The sequence below is a fragment of the Camelus bactrianus genome, chromosome 24 (assembly GCF_048773025.1).
Source record: "Camelus bactrianus isolate YW-2024 breed Bactrian camel chromosome 24, ASM4877302v1, whole genome shotgun sequence".
Taxonomy (NCBI): Eukaryota; Metazoa; Chordata; class Mammalia; order Artiodactyla; family Camelidae; genus Camelus; species Camelus bactrianus.
The window spans coordinates 2,198,051-2,222,412 of NC_133562.1; the positions used below are offsets into that span (position 1 = coordinate 2,198,051).

The 24,362-nt window shown below is 37.6% G+C and overlaps 1 protein-coding gene across 3 annotated transcripts; it reads right to left on the bottom strand.

The window, feature by feature from the left end:
* Positions 1–106: 106 nt before the first annotated feature.
* Positions 107–22,448, bottom strand: NDUFV2 (NADH:ubiquinone oxidoreductase core subunit V2). 3 transcript variants are annotated; one of them, XM_074352438.1, is made up of 8 exons: positions 22,296–22,448; positions 15,034–15,099; positions 13,549–13,611; positions 13,346–13,462; positions 9,925–10,093; positions 8,558–8,667; positions 5,303–5,379; positions 107–267 (listed from the first exon to the last, which is right to left on the bottom strand). In XM_074352438.1, the coding sequence occupies exons 1-8, from the start codon at positions 22,347–22,349 to the stop codon at positions 174–176; spliced, it is 750 nt and encodes a 249-aa protein (XP_074208539.1). In that variant the 5' UTR covers positions 22,350–22,448; the 3' UTR covers positions 107–173. The 3 variants fall into 3 exon arrangements, with proteins under 3 accessions (XP_074208539.1, XP_074208540.1, XP_074208541.1); XM_074352439.1 differs by lacking the exon at positions 107–267 and adding an exon at positions 432–1,266; XM_074352440.1 differs by lacking the exons at positions 107–267; positions 5,303–5,379 and adding an exon at positions 5,408–6,126.
* Positions 22,449–24,362: the final 1,914 nt, after the last annotated feature.

The following is a 24,362-nucleotide window of genomic DNA, read 5'->3' on the forward strand; positions in this document are numbered from 1 at the left end:
GATAGCAGAAGACTAAAATGATGCTCTGAAGTTCTAACAGGGTACTTACAGCTGCAAGTTGCTAGGTTATCACCAAGGTGTAGACAGATGGAAATGAACAAATATAAAAAGTTTATGCAGATAGGAGATTCATATTTTATTTCTCCAGTGACATATTTACAGGTGAATATAAATTAAAGGCCTGCTTGCACACCAAAGCCAGGTCCTTTAGGTGGTTCAGTCAGAGAGGTAAGACCTCCAGCTGGCTCACAAGAGAAGCGTCCACTCCTAAAAGGAAAAGTAACATTAAATTGACTATTAATGATTACCATTTATAAATCTTTGCTTAAAAAAATTATACTTGTTATCTCACAACAATCCAGTTAAGTAAACATTTTTCACCCAAGAACTAGCATGGGTTACTTAATCCAAACGTTACAACTGCTGCAAGATTTTTCTTCCTAAAGTTAAACATGGAAACAGACATAAAAATATGAAATATGAAAAATAGAAAAATAACAGTAATACTAGTCCCCCCATATTAAACAGCGTACATACATCACTAGCTCATTACATCTTTACAACAGCACCGTGAGACAAGTGATAACTGACCACAATGTTTCACAGATGCAGAACCAAGGCTTGGGAGAGTCAGCGTGTGCCCAACATCAGGGCGAAGAACCACAGCAGAATGCCCAACCCCAGGGGGCACGTTTTTAAATCATGTTTTAATAAACTAGAGCACTACATTTATTCTTTTTATATTTGAATTTTATCTTGACTGAGATCCACTGTCACAGGGACACACACTTATACATTGTATTTGGAAACAGAAACTGGATTCCTTGAGAAACTGGAAGCTGTCCCTTATAAGTAGTGAAGACTATATATGTTTTTAAAGGCTAAATTATTAGTATTAATTTTTCAAAAACAGGTTCTAGACCAGGGTGGCTACCACAGCCACAAAGAAAACATGAACAGGTCTCCGTGTCGTTCTGTGAAGAGAGGCAGTGCAGAGGTGGACAAACCTGTCTGTCTTTTTTTCACTCCCACACATACTTTCCCAGGTCATCGTTCAAGTTCAGCCTCTGCCCTGTCTGACCTCTGCTGCTGGAGCCCAACTCGGCACCTACTCCTGTTTCACCCTCTTATTCCCTGGCTTTGTTCATTTACCTGGTTCCTGCCGCAGATTTTAGCTGAAGAATTTGTTCAATTAAATCTCTTTACTCCTTCTGGCTTTGCCTCTCACATTCTGTCATCAATCTTTATAAGTCTATTTTTAGAGCCCTAGGAAATCATTTGTTGAGGGGACAGGAAAATGATACCACAAAATCATCTATAAGATCTTTCAAACTATTGCATTACATAATGTAAGAAACTAAGTAGTGTATTACGACAAAGAATACCTACAAAGTCAGAAATTAACATATTTGCATTACAAATTCACTATGAAAAACAGATCAAAAAAAGCAGTCACCACGTATTGTCAGAGCCTAAAATTAAAGTTGTAAGGTAAGTGGCAAAATAATATTTAAGTTTAAAAAAAAAACAACCAGTATTTGGCTTTGTAAATTTTTTTAAATGTTAAGTGGTAAGAGGTACACCTGCTGCTCTCTGACTGCTGATAAAATAATACAATTAATCACTTTCGGAGGACTTTTCTTCTCCTTTACTAGATTCCCCTCTTGTGCATTAAGCTCAGCTACCATCTTTACCAACACAAAGGACCAATTTTAGGAAGATTTAAAAAACTTAAGTTTCTGGAACAATAAAAAGAATTAATCACATATACTACGTGAGCTTGCCACAAGAATATGGAATTTTATATAGGAAAGTCATTTGAAGAATAATCTGGTCCAGTTTCCTAAAGTTTGTTCCATGAAATTACAGTGTCTAACATACTTTAGGGGAAAAAGTGGGGTTCCAGTCCTCTGTTATGCCTGTCTGCAAACTTTCTCCAGCCCCCACCATTCACAAAATGCACGTTAAAATACTACAAAGGCTGTAAAATCCTGCAGTAAAGCCTACAAATTTAATTTAATCTACTATATAGAGATAGCAATCTTTACTAATTTTGGCCAGTGTATACCTGATAGAGGTACTCAAAAATCAGTTACTGTTGAACCAGTTTAATTTCTCTCATCACTCAAAGACTCAAAACTAGCACCTGTCAATATTTAAGCACAGAGCTTTACTATAAAAATACTAATGAAAAGAACTAACCAGCTTTGGTTAATTTAAAGAATAACTAAAACTGTGTTTTGGTTATTACTGTAATCAAAATCTCTCTCACTATCCAAGAAATTAACTTGGGGAAGAAGAGGGAAAGTTCTTGATTTCCTACGCTGGGGAGAAAGTCTAGAACTACCATGTGCAAATACAGTCTTTACATGACACCACTGATGGATGCTCCGCAATTACTGAAAACCAAGTAGAATAAGAGGAGCTAAGTAGGAAATAAAAATAGGTTGAGAGACCAATAATTCAAAAGTCTTTGGCTTAAGTCTAGAACACTGTTAAAAAATCTTACTGAAGAACTATTTACAATTACTGATAAGCAGCATGCCTATTATTATTAGATGTTGAAAATGCTTAACTGTGCTTAGTTCCTGTTTATTAATGTTAAAATACAATGATGTTATAGTATCTCCCAGATTAAAAACAACAACAAACTCTAATTTCACCCCTGATAATCTCATCCAGATTCGTGGCTTTAAATACCGCCTATGATAACTGATGAATCCCCAATTCAGATTGCTAGCCCTAATCTACTGGCTAAGTCCCAGTCTCCTACCTACCTCTCAGCACACTATCACGGATGTCTAAGTAGCACCTCAAGCTTCGCACGTCCAAAACAAAGTGACTTATTCCCCAAACCTGCTCTACCCCAAATCCCCATTTTTAAGGAATCACTGAGGTGCTCAGATCAAAAAGCTAGAAATCACTCATAATTCCTCTGTCCCACAACATCCACTAAATTTTAAGCTATTCTTTACACAGCAAGTAGGACAATAATATCAGCAAAATCATCCCCTACTGAAAACACTCCAAACAGCTTTCTGTTCTTAGGACTCAACCCAAATTACTAGGCCCCTAACTCTCTGATTCCTTCCACCAGTTTCTTCCTTGATCACCTTACTGCAACCATACTATCATCTTACTTTTTCTCCAGGATCTTAACTCACCCTCTCCTCCCCCTCTTGAACACTGTTCCTCCAGATCTGTACATGGTTCCTTTGGGCGTATCATTCAGGTCACTTTAAGTCACCACCTCAGAAAGACTTCTCCTGACTTAATTACCTCCAGTCATTCTCTATGTTTATGTTTTCTTCATAGTATTTACTACTCAGATATTACATTAGTTGTCTATCTCTATCAGTAGACTATAAAATATATGACGACTTTACCTTGTTCATAATTTGCAGGCATAACCTAAAATAGTGCCAAGTACAAAGCACACGTCCAGAAATGTTTCTGAAATAAATGAATGCTGAGGGAATGCAACAGACAAAGCAACTATCTGTCTATTTGTGTGGCAAGAGATACGCTGAATTACTGTTGTCACTGATACATCACAAAGTTCAGAAGGGAAAGAGGAGGTTCTAGATAGCAAAAGTATGACTACAGAATTATAAACGGCACCTAATCAGAAGAAATGAAGACTTTTAAAGAAACCAAGTGGATTTCGCAAGGAAATTTGCATCTAAGATATGAAAACAAGCCCCCAAAGTTGAAAGAAGTTAAGGGTTTAAGAACAAACACAAGAGTGACATGAACTTATTCAAAAACATTTAAGGCCTAAAAACAACTTGAAGTTGGTAGAAAATATTATGAACATTTTCTTTTTCGGGAGTGGGGTGGAGAGAAGCTACAACTGAAGCAAGAATAAGTAAGGGATAGATACTGTAATATTAAATGACGAAAGGCTTCACTTCAATAGCCTCCATAAAGGAGAATGATCTTCACAATGGAAATGTTTTACTCCTAAAAATGTTTTAAGGGTAGCCCAATAAAGTGAGAAACTAGGAAGAGAATGCCAAACCTCTTTAAGCAAATTCAATTCAAGTGCTGAAAGAAGTACATGTTTCTTAGAAAAGAAATTAATAGTCAGTAGGGTCCAGCTTGCCTTTTACTAAACTTACGTCATCCTGGACTGACCTCTCTTTCTGATCAGGAAGAGTTATTCGTTGGCCAGAGCAATGAGCGAGTACTTCTAGAATGCAGACTACAGAACCATGCATACCCTCTTGACCCAGCAATCCAGCCTCAGGGAATTGTTGTTCATAACAGAAAGCAGGAAAACATATTTTAAAACGGGAATAAACAGCCTGTTATGGTTCTCTCAATACACTGGAATACTATATGGCCTTTAAAACTTACAAATATGTTGAGAAGGAAAATTTTATATGACATAAGCAGGAAAAAACACTAAGGGATTAAAACTGTATAAAACCATGCAAATATTTGCTAGTATTAAGAATTTTAAGTAATGTGAACACTTAGATAAGGAATGGGAGGGATCGTTTAGCAGTAAAAGTTCAGGTTCATAATTGAAAGAAAAGTAATTAGTTTAACACAACTGCAGGATGGAGCCGCCTGGATAAACAGTGTTCAAGTTGAAAAAGATCTAGGCATTCTAAATGACTATAAGTACAATTTAATGGTGTAATGCATGTGAAGTGAGAATCAATGTAATTAGGCTGCATTACAAGCATGATGTCTGGAAAAAGAAGACAGTCCCACAATGCTCTGCACTGCTCAGTACGGATCTCATATATGATGATTAGTTTAAACACCACATTAAGAAAGCCATTAGCCAACCAGAAGACTTATAAAGGAAGGAGACCAAAATTGTGTCACATAAGGAAAAACAATGAAGCAACTGTGGATATTAAATCTGAGAAAAAGAAGAGGGGAAGATGAGACAGCTATTTCATGTAATAAAGAGCATTTGGAAGAGGTATAAAAATTATCTTCTGTTTGTTCAAAGCATAGAACCTTTGGGCCTTTAGGTGGAAATTAGAAGGAAGACAGATTTTGGGTCAAGCTTCTGGCAGTATGAACTTTTAAACAATGGAACAGATTTCTATTGTAGTAAATTTCCCTTCTCTATAAATACTCATGTACATAGCAGATGATTATCTAATAGGGTTTGGGAGGGGGAAAAAAATCCTTACTTTAGATGACAAATTGGTTTAGGTATTACTCAAGGCTCCTGAAAACATCTGCAAACTTAGGGTATAAAAATTTTTTAATTAAGTTTACATGAAAGACTAATTTAGGTTAAGTCATTAAAATTTATTAAAAAGAAATAAAAGGATACCTTGGCCCAGGTTTTGGGATTTTGCCAGCCTTGAGTTCATCAATAATTTCTTCAATATCCTTTGGTGTCAGATCCTCCTACCAGAGAAAAGTACAATAGTCACATTAAAACTACATCCTACTATTGAAATCAGTGTAAATCCCTAGTATCAGTTTATTGTCTGTCTCAGCTCACAAGTTAGTTACCAAGGAAGCAGCAACTGAGTCACCCCCATATATGGTATATACTGCTAACTGCAGTGTGCCGTAGGAGCTGCAGCTGAAGAGGCAATACAGAGCAGTGCTTTGACGGGAAAGAGCGCTGCATTTGAGTTCAAGTTCCAACACTTACTAACTAGTAATCCTAGAAGTTACTCAGCTTCCCCAAGTTTGTTTCTTCATTGGTAAACCTACTTCAGAGTGTTTGGAGGATTAAAAGAGAAAATACATAAAAAAGAACAGTGCCATGCACATGCTCAACAAATCCTATGTCCTTGAAGAAACAGTGAGGGTCAAACAGTAATTAGCAGCAGCAGTCACAGAACTTAAACACAGATGCCGAATTATCTATCCCTAGGCTAAACATCTAATACCCCAGTGATACCCTCTTTCTTTCCCAGGTGAAATTCACCCTGTTTCAAACTTCACTTAATTTTCAAACGGAAAAGGAAAAAAAAATCTTTTTTGACACATTTCTTTTAGTGATCTTGACCCTACAATCCCCATTTCAACCAGGGAAGCTCTGTATTTGGTAAACTGCTCACCTGTGTAAAATTCTTACCTCAAGCAAGTGTTCTGTTATTTAAAATAATACAATTAAAACACATTTGTGCACCGAGCTGCACCCTAGGTTTAATCAAAAGATAGACAAAACAGAATAGGGCAAGATTAAAGTAAGAGAAAACAATGCCTAAATTACATTATATCCCCTCTCCCCCTCCAAAACAGTTAAGTCCTTAAGAAAATGTTTCTAGGACCCTGGTACCATGCTAGAGGAATCGTGATTCAATACGGTATCTCCAGTCCCTAGCCACACAGGCTTTAATGTTTGTTTAATAATTAAACATTTATAAAAATAAGCTGCTTCAAACTGCTTAGGGTTCAACAGACATTCAGAATCTCAAAACTGGAATCTTCAAACTCATCTAATGATTTTATCCCCCAACTCTTTTGTTACGAAAATTTGAAAACTATGCATGAATAACCGTATTCTTTGCCATATTTCAATTATGTATACAGATGTCTCTTGGGTTGGTTTTTTTTTTTTTTTTTTGCCGTATCATTTAAAAGCAAGTTGCAGACATTATGACACTTCACCCCAATACTGCAGCAGGCATCTCCGAAGAACAAGAACATTTTCTTAAATAACACAATGCCATTACCACACCCAATTAACTAAACAATAATACTTCCTTCATAAGATCAAATGTCAAGTCCATATTCAAATCTACTCAACCATCCTCAAAATGTGTTTGATATTTTTTCCTAATCAGGATCCAGTCAACATTTATGCGACTACTTCATTTTATTCACTGGTCAACTGAGATTCGCAAAAGTTAACTGCCTTGCCAGAGACCATACCACTGCTAACTAAAAGAATCTCTTGCATAAATCCATAGGCTACTATACTTAAACTTACAATGCTGAATACAAAGCCCTGACTGTCTAATTCCTGCTTAAATCAAGAGCCTCATGATTATGAGTAAAATGCAGAAAAGCGGGAAAAGAGAAGATTGTTGCCATATTTTTAAAGGACCTTTTTTAAAAGCATGAGAAATAGAGAAGGTAAGAAATTTCAATCACTGATCATTAAAATGAAGAAAATCACTATAGTTAATGAAAAATCCTAGAAATCTAAAAGGCCAAAGAAATAAAATTTCATCTTCATTTAAAAAAAATTGTAGATTTCCATTTTAGGCATTATGGCAGGCTAGCTATCCTGACTAAATGTCCTGCTGTAGCGACTAAAAATGGTAAGATAAAAAACAAAAACTTAAAAAATTTTATCACCATCAAGACATTGACAAGAATAAAATACCCAGAGGCCAAAAACGCAAAGAAAACCCAGGGAGACAAGTGGAACGACCAAAACAAATTTGGCTTCAAGGTTTCATAGCCTAGAGGGGAAAGGGACAATGCCCAGGCCACAGGAGATCATCCAAACCACGTGAAGTTAAGACCCCAAAAAGCTATACCCTCAATATAATGGTAAACTAGAAATTAAGACTCTCTCTCAAAAAAAAAACCCTGCTATTCCAGAACCTTACACACTGAGGGAAGAGAGGAGGGTGTAGGTAAAGGAGCTTTTCTAGGGGCTAGTAATATTTCCAGGAGCAAGAGAGAAGCAAAGTGAATCCCTTCTTGAAGGATCCACCTTCAGTGCAGGCCTAAAAGACTTTCCAAAAACAGATTTCCAAGAACTGTGAGCTAACAAGATATTATGAATCAAAACCATGATATTAGGGTAGCAAGCAATTTAAAAAGATAACTAGGAAACTCCACACACTTAGATATTAAGAACGCTTTCAAAAAACAGGTCAAAGAAGAAATCAAAACAGAAATTTAAAAATATTTAGAACTAAATGACAAAAATATGACATATCAAAACTTGTGAGATCCAGCTAAACCAATTCTTAGAGGTATGATATCATCTTTACAAAATTTTTGAAACAGGCAATATAGTATTTTGTATTAGTATGCCTGGATACATAGATTGTAAAAGTTTAAAAAACATAGGAAGTATACACACTAAACTTATGATAGTGGTTATCTCTGGGAAGGAAAGGAAAGGAAAGGAATGGGATTTTAGATGGATGTAGAGATGGTATACCCACATCTATACCTTATTTTTACATATAATAATAATGATAAAAATAATACCTGAAATAAGTGTGACAAAATGCTATTACATATTAAGTCTTAGTGGTTACTTTTTGTACTTATATGTAAATTATTAAATTTTTCATTATTTAAAAGGTTTAAAAATATGTCATTATGCCCTGGAGAAAAGTGCAAAAATACTTAAAGATAATGATTTTTTAAAAAACCTGCTGGTAGGTAACAGTGTGGAAGCTAAAACTGACATATTTTTATGTAAAGTTTTTCTATTATGATTTTTAATAAACTTTGGAAACCAGAAAAAACCTTCTAGATATTTAAGCCAACAGTTTCTTCTAAATAATTCAGAAACCAACATCCAGAGGACAGGAAACCAAATAGTTAAAATATTTTACATATGACATCATACAACTTTAATTTGTAGAAGTGAAATACTCACATAGTAGTTGTCATTTATTTGAACCATTGGTGCATTTACACAGGCCCCTAAACATTCCACCTCTATAAGAGTGAAGAGTTTGTCAGGTGTAGTCTCCCCAACCTTTATCCCTAAGAATATAAATAATCACTGTAAGGCCCAGATTGTATTTTAATAGCAATACAGTTTAAGAAGAAAAAAAAATCCCCAACATACTACAGAGATACATAAAATGTATTTAAGGCATTAAATTTCTTAAATTAAACAAAACTCTGTATAATTATCATAGGACATTCAAAGATTTCTTAAGTGGTTTCCTTAAAAACAATCAAATTTCAGGGGACTCACTGCCGTTTACTGATACACAGCAGCGCGTGAGACGATTATCTTCATTCTGATTGTGAAAAGCAACCTACTGAAATCAGTCATACTATCAGATTGGCAAAGACTTTGAAAACTGCTAATATCAAAGGTCATTAAGAATGTGAGGGAAATGCATACTCCCGTATCTTTAGGAAAAGTATTTTGACAAAATACAGTAAAGTCTGATCCAGCAATTCTACTTCTTGTAAACAACCTTAGTATACAACTGGACCCGTGTGCAAAGATAGGTATACGTGAAAGTAACTGCAGAATAACTTAACAACAGAAAAATTGAGGCAATACTAAATTCAAACCTAAAACTAATATACTCAACTATTACCAGAATTTGTACCTTTTAGGGGGCATTTTTAATTTAAGTTTGTTTTATTTAAGTTTAATGTTAATCTGTGCTGTGTTTCAGGAAGAACAATACAGATTTGGGGGATGGGACTTTGAGCAGACTTCAGCTTTCTGTTTTATGTATTTCTATACTGCCCAACTATTTTTACAACATGCAAGTACTTTATATTCAGAGACAACAAAATTAAGACACTTCCTTTTACTTCATTTGATATTGTAGAGTGATAAATGCAGCAAAGGCAGTTTCATATAGAAAAACGCCTTATTCCACATTTCCTTCCTCAAGCATTCCTGCTATTCTTATATCTTATTTCTCCTAAGTCTTGTTTGGAAGAAGACAAGGACAATACGGTCACTTCTTTATGTGCCACATGCTACCATACAATGAGTGAAACTTAATTGTATAAACAATGAAAGCTTTAAAACTTCTAGAAGCTTCTCAGACATACTCAATGATTAGAAAAGGTGAAAACTCAGCTTAGAAACTTAAGAACCAAAGAAAAACTAAAAATAAGAAGAAATAATGGTGGGTAAACACAGTAAGGCAAAAATTTACCTGTGAAATACAGATCCAGAATGATGGTAAAACTTGGGAAATGTACACAGAAATAAGCCAAATCTAGAAAGTCACTTCTATTTTTCATAAAAGTTATAATGTCTCATACCAAGCTTTTTCTGAATGGCCTCCAGTATGCTGTCAGAGTTTCGAAGCATGCAAGGCGTGGTAGTGCAGACTTGAATGTGATACTTTCCCACTGGCTTCCGATTATACATTGTATAAAAAGTTGCTACTTCATAGACTCTCATTGGAGGTACTCGTAAAATTTCTGCAACCTAAAATATTAGGAAATTTTAAAATACTATGATTACAATGTTTATTAATTGAGCTTTATGTATATTGTAAAAAGCCTAATTTCAACACTGCTTCAATTTGGTAAAAACTAGAAAAGTTCTGCAAAAGCAGAAACTATATCTGTATTTGATATTTGCAAGGTATAAATCCTTCAACGCTTTTTGTTTTGTTTTTGTTTCTTTTCCAGATTTTGTTTTTTAAAGGTGATATATTTCATATGGACACTCCCATATTTCCTAATCTGTCTCTTGCCCAGATTCCTCCTTGCCACTAAGCAGCATCTCCCAATTCCATCTCCTATAGGAAAAGTTTTCCCACTTCAACCCTTTCTCCATTTGCAATGTAATAAACAATTTGATATGCTTGAACCTGATCTACAATTGTGTTCTTATCTGTACAATCCTCACAGGCTCTGGAGTGGAAGACGAATTCTACTGCAGGAGTGAAAGTGAAATGAAACTGTTCTGAATTAAGGGAATTGGAGATTTCCTTACTAGAGAAATAAGCACACATCACTAAATGAAGTACTAATTATAATAGATAGATGTAACATAAAATGTATCATCCTTTAACTTTTACACCTAAATCACACACAGCCTAGAAGCTCATGGTTATAGCACTTTCTTCTCCTCTTTCTACCCCACTCGTCGTTTCTGCAAAAGGATCTTCTTTTTCTCTAGTAAACATTTGTCTTTCACTATTAAGAATTTCTACTTTGATCATTTCAACTCATATTTTGTAATTTAAAATTTCTAAATGGCAAAAAATGGCAATATTAAACAACTATACCTTTTTAAGCTTTTATCAATTTTTTTCAAAAAGTCCCTGATGTTACTGGTGACGTACAGTGCACGCAGATAATACGGCGACACAACGAGGGTTGAGAATCAAAGCTCACCTATGAGCCTGTACTGGTTTATACACCTACGTGCTTACACCCCCACACACACACCCCCACACACAGCTCTCCAGAACAATCCAAAAGACTACTTCTATTTCCTATCACAATGCTCTTTACAAAAGCTGGATCTTAGACTAGTACTTCCCAACCCTTCATGTCAAGTTATTTACAGAAAATATTTGTTTTGACATATTGAAATTCAGGACCAAGGAAAATTCTATCTGAGTACAATTTTCTTGGTCAGGGCAAGTCTGTTAAAGAAAGCGAGGTTTTTTAGTTGTTTGCTCAGACTGGTCCACACACTGTCTATCATGACTATAATCCAGGCTACCATCTTTTAGGTGATCTAATATCATTAACCTATCAGGTTTTAAGATTTGTTATTTGGCATTCTTAAAAATTATACACATATCCAGGTTTTGACATAAAAAAATAACTCACTGAATGGCATTTCCAATGAGAAATATATTAAACCTTCTCATATCAAGATTTCTAAAGGAAATGTATTCTCAAAAGACATCTAATCATGGCTGACTTGTGAAAGATAAAGTAAATGTGATGAATTTAATTTGGTGATATAAACCAGGCTTATACTTCGGAATCTGGGGAGCTCTCTCAAAATACACGCTGGGGCCCTACCACTGGAATAGCTGTAAGAGCCAGATGTCTAACTTGAAAAAGCTCCCCCAGGATGCTGCTGCATACCTCCCTACGCCTTAGTGATGGTTAAAGAAATGATGCATGAGCTTCTGGATTTTGCTTTTGTTGTTAAGGTTGGGCTTTTCTTTAAGGGGTGAGAGAGGTCGGAGCAAAGAAACAGTAACATTAGAAGTTTCAAATGTAAAGTGAAAAGACTCTTGGTTCTATTCTCTATAAGCTATTTCCTGCCTCTCACACACACACGTAATTCTAGACAGAACAGGACAGTATTTTTGAAATGTTCTCACGTTAGTTTCTTCATTTATTTTATTTTGCTCTACTAAGCTTTCCACTCAGCAAGACTTTCAACAAGCTTGCCATTATTAAAAACATAAATTTTTGCAAAAACAGTATCTATGATTAGAAACATAATCTAAATCATTATTTAGAAAGTTGGCTATTATAAAAACAATGTAATTTAGAAAACTCCCAATCACATACATGTGATTAATTGAAAACAAAGAAAGCACCTATGTTTACTAAGTATTGTAGTAACTACACTTGCTTTATACCATTTTCCATAATCAAAAAAACACTATGGGTCCACAACGGTGTTAGAGTCCTATACAAAGCAAGTAAGAGGTCAACGAGCTGTACCTCAAATCTGCATCTGGGATTCCATTAGATAAACTGAGGACACTCCTATACTCCAAGAAAGATAATAATGGTCTAACATAACAGACTAAATAAAATTTAGAAAATGAAAAGGAACAAAAAGTATAGCAGAATCTCTGCAACAGTCAAGTAAAAAATGCACAGAATTGGAATGACTTAGTCTCAGCTCTGCCACTTAGAAATTACAACATAGTAACTGCAAGAGCTCTTCTAGTTCAAGATCTTCACAGCAGACGGGGAGTCAGTCCAGAGAAAAACCAGCTCTCTTACTTCAAAACCAAATATACTTCCCATTATATCACACTGGCTTATTACTTGTGTGATTCTCCAAAGAATCAAGTAACAAAAGGTTCTGTACACTACTTTGTAAATAATACACTATAACATGTAACACCATACACAACTGTAATTATAGTAATAGGATATGAATAAACTTGAAATTTGGATCACTGCTGAAAAACACTATTAAAAAAATGAATCCTAAAATATGCATGAATATACTAACTTTATTTAAATGCATCACCCATGAGATTTCTGTAGGTTGTTGACTGCAAGGTGCCATAATCAAGTGTTGTAGATATCATGTATTATATAGATTTTTGTTAAAGACTGTAGCCAAAATATTTAAAAGACTCACGTTAGCTGTGAGCAGATCCTTTTCTCTAATTTTAGTTTAAACAGTACATTCATTTTCAGGGTATATTTACAGCAAATTATACATATTTGGAATATTTTATCTTACTATTATGGCCATTTCTCTCAAAGACTGAAAAAAAAGAAAACCTCTTCCACTGTAACGCCTTTACTATTTCCTGCAAGGATAAAAGCTCTACCCTCCTCTTCTCTGCATTATTACGGGAACCAACAAAACATAAGCATAATTGAGGCCTGAAACATATAAATGATTCAAGGGCTTCACACTCCTAGATTATGACATTAAGGACTGTCAGAGGAACTTCTACATAAGGGAGTTACCATACACAATCTCTCTTTTCAAACTACCGCAAAAATGAAGTACCTTGTTCATGGCAGAGATGGGCAGCCATCCATTCTGTCTTTGGGCTAAATCCAGGACTGGAAGCACAGCTGCTGCTTTATGCCCTTCTGGATAGCTTTTCACAATTGCCTCTATCCTCTGTATCAAAGAAAAAGCACCTGCTTTTATATATCTGGAAGACACTAAGTATTTTGTAATTAATTATAATGTTAATTTAGTCATACCTTATAGTTTTCTGGTGTGAAATCAAATGGAGTATCTGGGTTATTCTCAGGCGTATCTCTGTGCTTTATAAAGGGAAAAAAATGTTTTCCAAAGTTACCAAAGTCCCCACAAAAGTGTGGAAAACTGTACTTTACTGTACCACTACCAGTTGTTTAACTTCTTCACTTTAATCCAACATGATCTGTATCAACCTACCCCTCCATCAAAACGAATAGCTAAACTCATTATTAAATAAATACACATTTGATCAGCATGATTACCAAAATGTTAGCAGAACTAAAAAATTTAGAAAAGTTTTTGAAATCACCCTTTATAGGTTATAAGAAGTAATTTTAGGATCAAAAAACCAAAAAAGCATTATCCAACTTGATTAGAGAATAGGATCTTCCAATATAATTTAATTACAAAAATTACCAATTATTGGAAGCCTTATGAAACTAAGACATGAAATTTTGAGTGTGAAAATATGTGCATTTCCTAAGGAGTGCATCAGATTGTCAAACAAACTACTACCTTACGAAAGGTACAAAAGCACCATCTCTTCCCTGCACAAAAGAAACTAGCCAACAGCTAGCTTCATTTCTTCTCCAAAAAGAGCATGCCCTCTTCAAATACTGACAAGAAATGGCACGTCAACAGGAAATCAAATGAGTCACACTGAGATTAACACCTACATCAATCAATGTTTTGTATATATGGTAAACACAGAACTGAACCCCTTAATATGTTAAGTCTCAGAGTTCTGCTTTTTCAAGGACATAAAAGAGGAAAGAAAACAGAAACTTTGGGCAATGATCTCAAATAGGTGGCAAATTTCATGTTTTTAGATGAAGATGATAAAATACAAAGCAGAAATCTACTTATTAATAGTATGGCTAATTCATTTATTAAGATTCAGCCTAGGAATTTCATTTTCCAAAACTGTATCACAAACTGAATCATTGTACAAGTCCACTAAATTGCCTTTAAACACTAGATTAAATCCTGAGAAATGTATCTTGTCGCAGAGAAGGGATACGTTATCTTAGCTTTTCTGAATTATGCAACCAAGCTGGGGAATTCGTTGACCTCTACCTGCAGTTAAACCCTGGAAACCAAAACCACAAAGGCCAACTGCCAATATTCACTGTATTACTAAAATCCATTAGTTTCAAACTAGTGCCATTTGGGGATTTCCCCAAGTTCTAGCCTCAGCATCTTCAGTAAGACAACGTGAATGGTTTGTAAGAACCGAGTGTGACCAGAAATCAGGTCAGGGCTGTTATTTCACCAAGGAATAACCTAAATTCTCACTTCCAAAGATACCCTGGTCCCAATTTAAACTTGAGATGTTCAGCTAAAACCTTCTGAAATGCAGTGAATTCAATTAGCTATATTTAAATTACCACAATGGCCAGCAAATACCAAAGACACTGGTGTTTAAGATACGTTGTATTTACCCAAACTTCCAAGTCTTTCCATTCTGAAGAAATCTAATTACTTACCACAAATAAGGCTCCTCCAGCTCCATTTTGCACAGCAGTCTTATGCAAATTTCTTATATGTCTTCCCTAAAATTTTAAGAAAGTTTAAAGTCACACACAAGAGTCAATGGAAGAAGGGTATCCTTTCTACTACATGCTTTTGGCAGGCAATTGCAGAGCTAATGTACCATAAACTTACTGCCTTTCACTTCTGTCTGAAACAAGCTGGTTGCCAGCTCTCGTTTAATGTGGATCTTCATAAACATGTTTTCATTCTATACAAATGAGTCATATACTATGTGCAACTGAATCAACTGTATCTCCCTTTATAATTCTTTACTAAATTAGTTTAGAAACTCCAGCCATAAAAGTACTTTCAGAAAGCTGCTTAAGATGCTATGCAGACTGACCAAACTCAGTTGTTTGGGAAGGAATCCATTTGATTACTCTCTCCAATCGCATTCATTTCTCTTTGCCCTGTAGCTGCTCCCCCATTCCTACCTTCTCTACTACCCTTCCTGAAAAGCAAGTGAACTATTGTTCAGAAACGCTCTGAGTTCTACCAACTACAGACGGGAGAACACTGGATTAAACCAAGCACGGAACTGGCAGAAAGCTAGACTGTTCACAGGCAAACATAGCAGAGAAGGACATAAAAGCGGTAACACAACACAGTCATAGATGTAACTTTTCCCTAGATCCAAATAGCATTTCAGTTGAGGAAATAGGTTTATACAGAACACTTGCTTTCATCAAGAAAAGACCCAGGCACAGAATGGGAAACACAGGTGTAAAATACACGCCAGGATAAGGGGGAGGGGGAATCTGACCAGCTGCGGTGCATCAGGGGCTCCAACTGTGCTGGTTTTGCTTTCTTTCTCAGGCAGCAAGTTATGGATACAGTGTTTATTATATTCTTTTTGCTTTCTTGTGTCTGAGATATATTATAAATTTTCCTTAAAATAAGTGCAACACTTACAAAGGACATAGTTTATGTTCTTATACTTTTATTCAATGTCTCCTAAATTGCCTCAGAGTCAACCTGTGACTAAATACAAGGTCATGACTGTATCCCTAATTTGCCCATCCAGAACATGGACTGGGATAACCAAAAAATTAAAGCCACAATTCCCAAATAACACTATAAGAACAATATCAGCATAAAGTTTTAAAAAATTAACTGAAACTGAAAGTTACAAGTCAGTCCCTGCCACCGCTTTAGCTGAGAAGATACATTTTTTAAATCAAAGAATAATTTTTATTGAGTTAACATTAGTGAGTTGTTACTTAACTAAATTCTGACAGAAAACAAAGGATTTCATAATAAAGTAAGGAAGCATTAACTCAACTGTAGGGAAGTACTCAATCCTTCAAACTTCTGAACCCTAGTATTCTCTGTTTACTTTACTGGCCATTTACCCACTCTCTCATGGCGGGACATTTACCGTTCTCCAGCTGACCCTTCCCCAATCCAAACCATGCTGTCTAATGCAACCAAACTAATCTTAGAAACACTGTCCTTCTGATGGTGGGTGTGATACGAAAAAGGACCAACACCAAATAAGAATGTCGATTTCATCATTCCTAAAAACCGCATTTTTCACATTCTAACATCTCAGAAATTGGAATGTATCACTGATATCTAATATTTCATAAATACCCCATGTGCAGAGACACAACACAGCAAAGTGGTTAAAAGCCCAGCTCTAGAGCTACTTCATTTGCAAAATTGGAATAACAACCCCAGATACCACAAAGGGTTGTTGTAAGGATTAGAAAATTCATGTAGTGTTTAGTGTGCTGCCTGGATAGTAGTAAGAACTACATCAGCTATTACCTACCATCAGCTATTATTATTACAAGTACTATGTGACAGGCACTAAGCTTTTTACATGTTGTTTAGTTTATACAACTTGCATGAAAAGTGGGTATTATTTCCAGAAAATAGATTAAAAAAAAAAAAACCTCTCAAGGTCACATGTCTAATGTGGGAGAACTCTCATTAGCTCTTACAGCTAATGACTACAAAAGTCATGACATTATTAGCCACTTGAATTAAACTATTTGATGATATCAGAGCTCTAGAAGCAGCTCTGAGAAGAAACCAGAGTATATCTAGGAAAGCAGAGTTTAATGAAGAAAACCAGACAGGGAGACAGGCTAGAAATGAAAAAGCCTGCCGCACACAGAGTTCTTACTTAGAGAGAGGGTGCATGTATGTTCCCTATTTCAAACAAGCTATTTACTGGTGTTTTCTTTTAAACTGTTCTAAAAAACAAAATGGAACAAAACAGTTCCTACAGAAAACCTAAATATATATACATTAGCACAGCATTTCAGCAACTTAATTTCAATGTCTAAAGTCAACCTCTTCAAAATAGTAGAAAAAGGGCTCAATTTGTTTATAAAACAAAAGTAAGCAAAATAGTGATGGTAAACTGATAAGTATTAGCCCTCTTTTTCTTTTCAACTGGCATACACTGTTATTCATAGCAAGTTAGCATGTGGTCATTTTCAAAGCTGCCCTGCTTTTCGATATCTTTAAGAACGTCACCTATCTTACCACACTCATTGTACTTTCAACATCAGGCATTTTCAGCAAAGGAATAAATAAGACATTAAAAGTTTGAATTATAGAGGGAAGGGGAGGGGCAGGACAGGGGTAGGGGATTAAGAGATACAAACGACTATTTACAAAATAAATAAGCTACAAGCATGTATTGTACAGCACAGGGAATACAGCCAATATTTTATAACTTTAAATGGAGTATAGTCTATAAAAAATACTGAATCACCTTGTTGTACTCCTGAAACTAATAAAATATTGTAAATCAACTATACTTCAATTTAAAAAGAAAAGTCTGAATGTAAGTAGTCTTTACCCTAGTTAATGGGCCATTTGAATTCAGTTTCACTTTGGAATAAAAAGGCATTCCAGAACCAATTGGTCTTAGAACTGGAAAAGAACAGCTTAGCTAGGCGTGACCGATTTGAAGGGTAAGCTGAGTTTTCCCCCTTAGACTAGATCTAGGCTTTTCATTAGACTAAAGTCATTTCTCATTAGACTCTGAAAATGTCTACAGTTCAGTGAATTCCAATTGAGTTCAGTGAACTCCAAAAGAAAATTCAAGTAATTTTTTTTTTCACAAACAAGAATATAATCTGATAGTGAAGAATTAATAGTGGGATGCAATTCTAGCTTTCTCCTTTTTCAGAATGTTTCAGAAGGAAGGGAGAAGACTTACAGCAGGCAAATAGTGCCACTGCTTTCTTTGGATTCAAATAACCTTGAGTGGCTTTGGCTTTGTGTTAAGTACTTAACACATTTTTTTCACTGACTCCTCAAAAATCTACAGTTAGTTACTATTATGTATTTCCACTTTGCTTTTAAAGAAACTTAGGCTCAGAAACAGAAATTTGCACTACATTACACAATTTGCAACAGAGATGCATTCTGAGCCCAAGCCTTTTGAATCTAAGTCCTCTGTTTTCTACCAGCCCTTGTCTTTTATCATCATTTACAATACTAATAGCTCAAAAATGACAGAAATTACAATTTTACATTCTATTACCCACTCCCCAAGAATAGGACCTTTCACGGGCTCTACTCTTTTTTTTTTCTTTTTTAAGTTTCTTGAGTTGCTCAAACATTAGAAGTATCTAACTCTGTTCACTTTTCAGTTCTATCAGACATGTGCATTATAAAAGGCCACATCCAGCCAGGGCACCTTAATAAAAGACAAGGAAGCTGTAAAACAAAACTGACAGAATCAGTAATCTAATTAGTAAGAAAGAACTAAGGGCAAGCTATTGAAAAACACTTTTTCTTTATTAGCAACCAACTCAGAAAAGAAATATACCTTTGATACTACCCCAAACATTTAGATTAAATCCACAATAAATGTGTGCAACTGCACAGGGGGTCACAACTCACGCGTGAAATATCTCCTAGTGAAGAAAAAGTGATGTCGGCTCCCTCTGTACTTTCTTCTCACTGTTCACCAATACCTACTAGCTTATTACCTTAGCCTCCTCCACTGCCAGCTCAAGCAAAGGCCACTTGTTCCTACTGTCTAGAGCAAAGGCATGCAGAGGAAACCAAAGGCTCCTCCCAGTCTCTGCCCATGGCACACTCAGAGTAGGTATTTTTACAACTTCAAAAATCCTTGGGAAATAAGATTTTCAATGCATTCAGTTTAATAAAGTAGGTGATGAGTTAATAGTAACTGTGCAATCTATTTCAAGGATAATGATAATAAATAAAAATGCTTATTACCTCTCTGTCAAATACTGTACTACAAACTTAACAAATATTGTAACTCATTTACTCCTCACAACAACCCCCACATAGGTATTATTATCACCCCTTGTTTTACAGGAAACTACGGCTCAAAGGAAGGAAAAAACTTTCCTTAGATCACACAGCTAAATATATGAAAAATCAAACATAGGTTTTCCTGACTTGAGGACATGCCTTAACCACTAAAATTAAGTTTTGTTATACTTTCAAATATACATATGGAGGTTTTACAAATATTCTCCAAAGAAATTTCCATCAATAATTTAATTAAAAGTGTCAATTAGGATTAAAGAAATATAAGAGATTTTACTAACATTATGAAAGAATTAACAAGTAAATTTTGGCCAAATTGGGAGAAATGCCCAATTCCGTGGCTGACCCCAAAACATGTATGCACACTCAAAGCAGCCTAGCTAAATGAACTGAACCAATACTTGAGCTGCTGCCCATAAGGAAGCTGGACTGCAGTGTGAGTTCAATTAAGTTAACTGCCTGCAACAACGTTAACACTCTGGAGAAATTAACAAAATCTAGAGCGTCACTGACATCATTCACAACATCTAGGATATAATCCAAAATTACCCGATATAGCCCCCCAAAAAAAATTAAAAAGGAAAACAACCCATTTTGAAGAAAAAAGACAATCAATGGAGATTACCAGACAATAATTTCAAAGCTACTACAACCAGGCTTAAAGACATAAAGAAAAATAGCTTCAATGAATGAAAAGATAGAAATAAAAACTATAAATAAAAAAAAAAATTCTAAAACTGAAAACACAATCCTTGAAAATACCACTCTCAACCCCTTAAAACACTGTATTTAATTACAGTGGCTAGGGAGTGAGGCAGCGATGGGTTGTAAAGTGGGGTCAACCTTACAGAAAGTCATGGCAACCACTGAGGGAAGTAAACCTTTTCTGGGTATCTATTGCTTTGTATTTCACAATTTTTAGGCAATTCTTTGACACTCAATAAGGTATCACTGCACTTTACAGAAAAGAAAAATGAGGTTTAAGGAGATTAAGAAATATGGTTCTAAGTCACACAATTAGTGTCTTCCAGGCACAGCACTAAATTCTGGGTTTTTTTAAGCAACGATGAGCTGAAAACCCTGTGGCTGAAGAAATTGGCAGCTAGCTTAATAAAGCAGAAATTATGACAAAATAAGCAATTTCTTTGAAAATGTAAATAATTTCCTTGAAGATTTCTCCTTCAGGAAAGGAACTTTATTAGGGATACCTCTACTCACATTTTTCCTTATTTTTGCTAAATCATTGTGATTTCCCACTGTTTGTAAAAGGTTAGAAGGGCCTGGTTATAGAAGTTATAGAATATTCCTCACAATGGAATGCTATGCAGCATTTAAAATGACAGTGTAGAAACGTTTACTAAGGAAAGCTGCTCAAAATGTACAATGGGGGAAAAAAAACAGGCTACAAAACAGCAGTGTGAACAATACCACCTGATTTTTACCAAAAAAAATTCTGTAAGGTCTTTTAACTGCAGACATTAAAATGTCAACATTAAGGTCATTTCTAGTTTGATAAAACTATGGGTTTTCTATTTTTTAAACTTACTCTATTTGCTGTTCCTAATGTTTTTCTTATTTCGTCCTTTCCACCTAGAATACCGTCTCCCAAGTTCATCTGACCCCATCCCCAGTCGGTTCATAACTGTTCCCAGGAAAAATCTTACACTACCTCCAAACCAAATCGGATGACCCTATTCATATCTCTAACACTGTACGGTTGAACCTTTGAACACCAGCGGCTAGGGGCATGGACCCTTTGAGTAGTTGAAAATCCGAATATAACTTACAACAGCCGGACCTCCCAATATGAGCTTCCTCCATATCCTCTGTACCAACCACGGATCCTGTAGTATTGTACTTATTTACTGTTGGGAAAAAAACCCCGCCTCTGAGTGAATCCACTCAGCACAAACCCGTTCAAGGGCCAACTGTACTTTCACACTGTTCACTAATTTAATTTTAAGGTCCTATTACGACTATCAACTCCACAAGAACAGGGATCATCTAAATATGTTTCTTAACTGTAATATGGGGAAGTAATAGTACAAGCCTCATAAACTAGATTTAAAATGTTACTACCTACCGCAGTGCTTGGCACTTAGAAAGCAGTCGCAGAATGTTACCTATCATTATTATTATCCACGTTGCTACCTGGAGCCCAGCAGGTAACAGAACCTCATATGTTCATTGGAAGACTAAACTTTGCAAAGCGGAATATCCCCATTTTGCAACTGAGGAAACAGAGAAACATAAAAGCCCTAAGTCACAAAGCTCAAAAAGGTGGTGAAGACAGCATCCAAACTCAGGTCTAACTGCAGAGCCGTGAGCTCACACCGCCTCCCTCGCCCCTGCTGAGAACTGACTCAAGCTTTCTATTTTACCGCTGGGGGAAAGGCTTCTTTCTTTCTGGTAAATGCCCCGTGGGCCCTCCGTCATTTCTGGAATGTGCATTTTTAAGTCAAGGAGGACGAGTGTTTCCACCTGAAAGTCTACGTCCTTGCCTCCAGCGAGGTGAGCTTGGAGCTCAGCGGCCCACGCGGGCTCTGCGTCCTCGGGTGCCGAGCGACACAGCTGTTCGCCGAGCCCCTGGCACACAAGGCAAGTGCGGGCAACGCGGGCACCGGGACGCCGGGGTCGCCCCTCCGCGGCCCAAGGACACGCCCGCGGACTCCCCCGCCGGCCGGACCCACGCTCGGCGCTGCCCCGGGACAGAGCTCGCCCGGCGCCAGCCCTCCGGCCGATGACCGCCCTGAGAGCGCACTCCCGGCCGAGGGGAGGCCTCGCACCCGCACGGCCGACCCTCCCTGAGGAGCGGTCGAAGGCCGCGGTGTCCTTGCCGCCGCCCGCAGGCCAGTCTGGAGCCCCGGGCTCCAGGGTGCCCGCCGCCAGAGGAGGCACAGAGAGAAGGGGAGGGCGGCGGCAGCGCCCGCGCTCATTCGAGCCTCCTTACCCACTGGGCGGTGAGGCCCGCCGCCCGGGCCCGGAGCGCCGCGGAGACGAACATGGCGGGCCGAACTGCGGGCCTTCCGGGGCGCGCCGGGCGACAATCCCGAGCGGCCGGGACGCACGGCGTGCGCGCTCCGGAGCCCAGCCCTCGAGCCCAGGGCGGCGGGGGCGCGCGAGGGCGGGGTGGGCGGAGACTCCCGGAGCGGGGCGGAGCGGGGCGGAGCGGGGCGGGGCGGGGCGGGGCGGGGCGAGGAGCTGCCCGCGCCCTAGAAGGCCGGGTCCCATGGACGGTGCCTGGGGTCCCCGCCTTCAAGGGCGTTGTCCCGGGAAGCGCCTGGGGCTCTGCCGACCTGGATTTATGAGGGGAGCGTCCCTCCTGGAGAGCCTTATGAGGAGAACCTTATTTAACCACCTCCTTTTTAATTATGGTTGCTTATAAAAAAAATTCCGTTGCAACCCCCTGTAACTCGTATTTAATGAATGGCAGGACTGAAGCTGCAGAAGGCCGCCACCCAGTGAGCTAGGCATCGACGCCAAATCCTAGGTTCCCCATTCTCGGGTTTCCGAGGTGTGTGCCTACATATCTAGGGCGACAGCAGAGTAACGGGGGGGGGGCACCAGGGAAACGGGGTGGGCCATCGGTGGTGACAGTGGAAGCCTCCTGGTGGGTCTCACTGCTGTCTCCGTACTTCGTACATGTCGGAAGTCCTCCGTAATAAAACTTTCAAAAGAAAAAAGCCACTTCCTTCTTGGTGTTTGGTCATCTTTGGAAATTCCAACAAGTATTTACTCAGTAATAACTGATATGCACAGCGCTGTTTCCAGGCACTCACCGCCTCTTGATTTCTCCCTTCACTGTACCCACACTCTTCCTTTTGCCCATTTTCTTTGCTGTCATAAACTTGTGAATGATTTCTGGAACTTTCACATCAGTACATGGATTTTTTTCTTTAAGTATCCCTCATTAATTTAAAAACCCTAAAATAACCCGTTGCAACTTTTTATGCATCATATTCTACAAATTAGGGAATTCAAGTCACAGAGGGCTCCCAGCCAGTAGCTAGGAATAGACACCAAATGACTTGGTTCCCATTCTTTTGTTTTATCTTTTACATTAGTTTGCTTGCTCCTCCATATCAGCTTCAGGGGAAAAATGTTCTGGGCCTCTATGTCGATTTGAGCTATTTGACTATAAAGTTACCTAAATATAGATACCTGAAACATTATTACATGCATAACACTGTCCTTATAGTTCTTATATCACTGAAACCAAAACGTATCACAAATTAAATACATAGAAACCTACAAGTGGATGACACTGACTGATATGGTATGGATTTTTAAAATGTGGTCTGCAGGCTTTTACTGGGTTCTAATAGAGCCCTTTCTGACTTCCCTGCCCAGATTAGTCCTCCTGATACCTTCCCTAAATATGCCTGTGTACATTTTCATTCCCACATTTACCACCAGATTATAACCACCATAGGTGCATAGGAAACCTGCCCTTCCCAGCTTGTTCCATTCAACAACTTTACTGTATCTGGCATATGGAAGGAATTCAATATTTGTTGACAATTAAAATCTTAAACATGGTGCAACTATTTGGCCTTTCTGCAAGGGCTGCATGTCTGGTTGGATTTATGCTCACACACATGTGTGTCGGTGAGAGTGCTTTTCCATACAAGTAACGGGAGAGCTAACTAAAGTAGCTTAAACAGTATTGGGTTCATGATCTCACAAAAAAAGAATTGCAGAAGTAGGGCAGTTCCAAGATGAGATAATTCGGTGACTCAAAGATGTCCTGAAAAACTTGAATGCCTTCCGTCTCGACACCACCGCTCTCTCCGCTGGGACTCCTGTTATGGTCACAAGGTGGCTGCAGCAGTTCCAAGGATCAGATGCAGACAACAGCATTCTGAGGGAGAAAAGGGTCTCACCTCTCCAGAAAGGGTCCCAGATGTTCCTCTGGCAGACTTGTCTCAGTGGCATTCCTAACTAATGTGGTAGTTAAGGAAACAGGCTCTAGCACCAGACTGCTGGTCCACATCCTGCCTCGACTGCTTTCTCGCTG

Excerpts from the sequence above, each read along its gene's own strand:
- NDUFV2 (XM_074352438.1), bottom strand. The coding sequence starts at position 22,349 with ATGTTCGTCTCCGCGGCGCTCCGGGCCCGGGCGGCGGGCCTCACCGCC. Across the intron at positions 15,100-22,295 it reads CGGGCCTCACCGCCCAGTGG|GGAAGACATATAAGAAATTT; the intron begins GTAAGGAGGCTC and ends TTAAAATTTTAG. Across the intron at positions 8,668-9,924 it reads GGCCATTCAGAAAAAGCTTG|GGATAAAGGTTGGGGAGACT; the intron begins GTATGAGACATT and ends TTATATTCTTAG.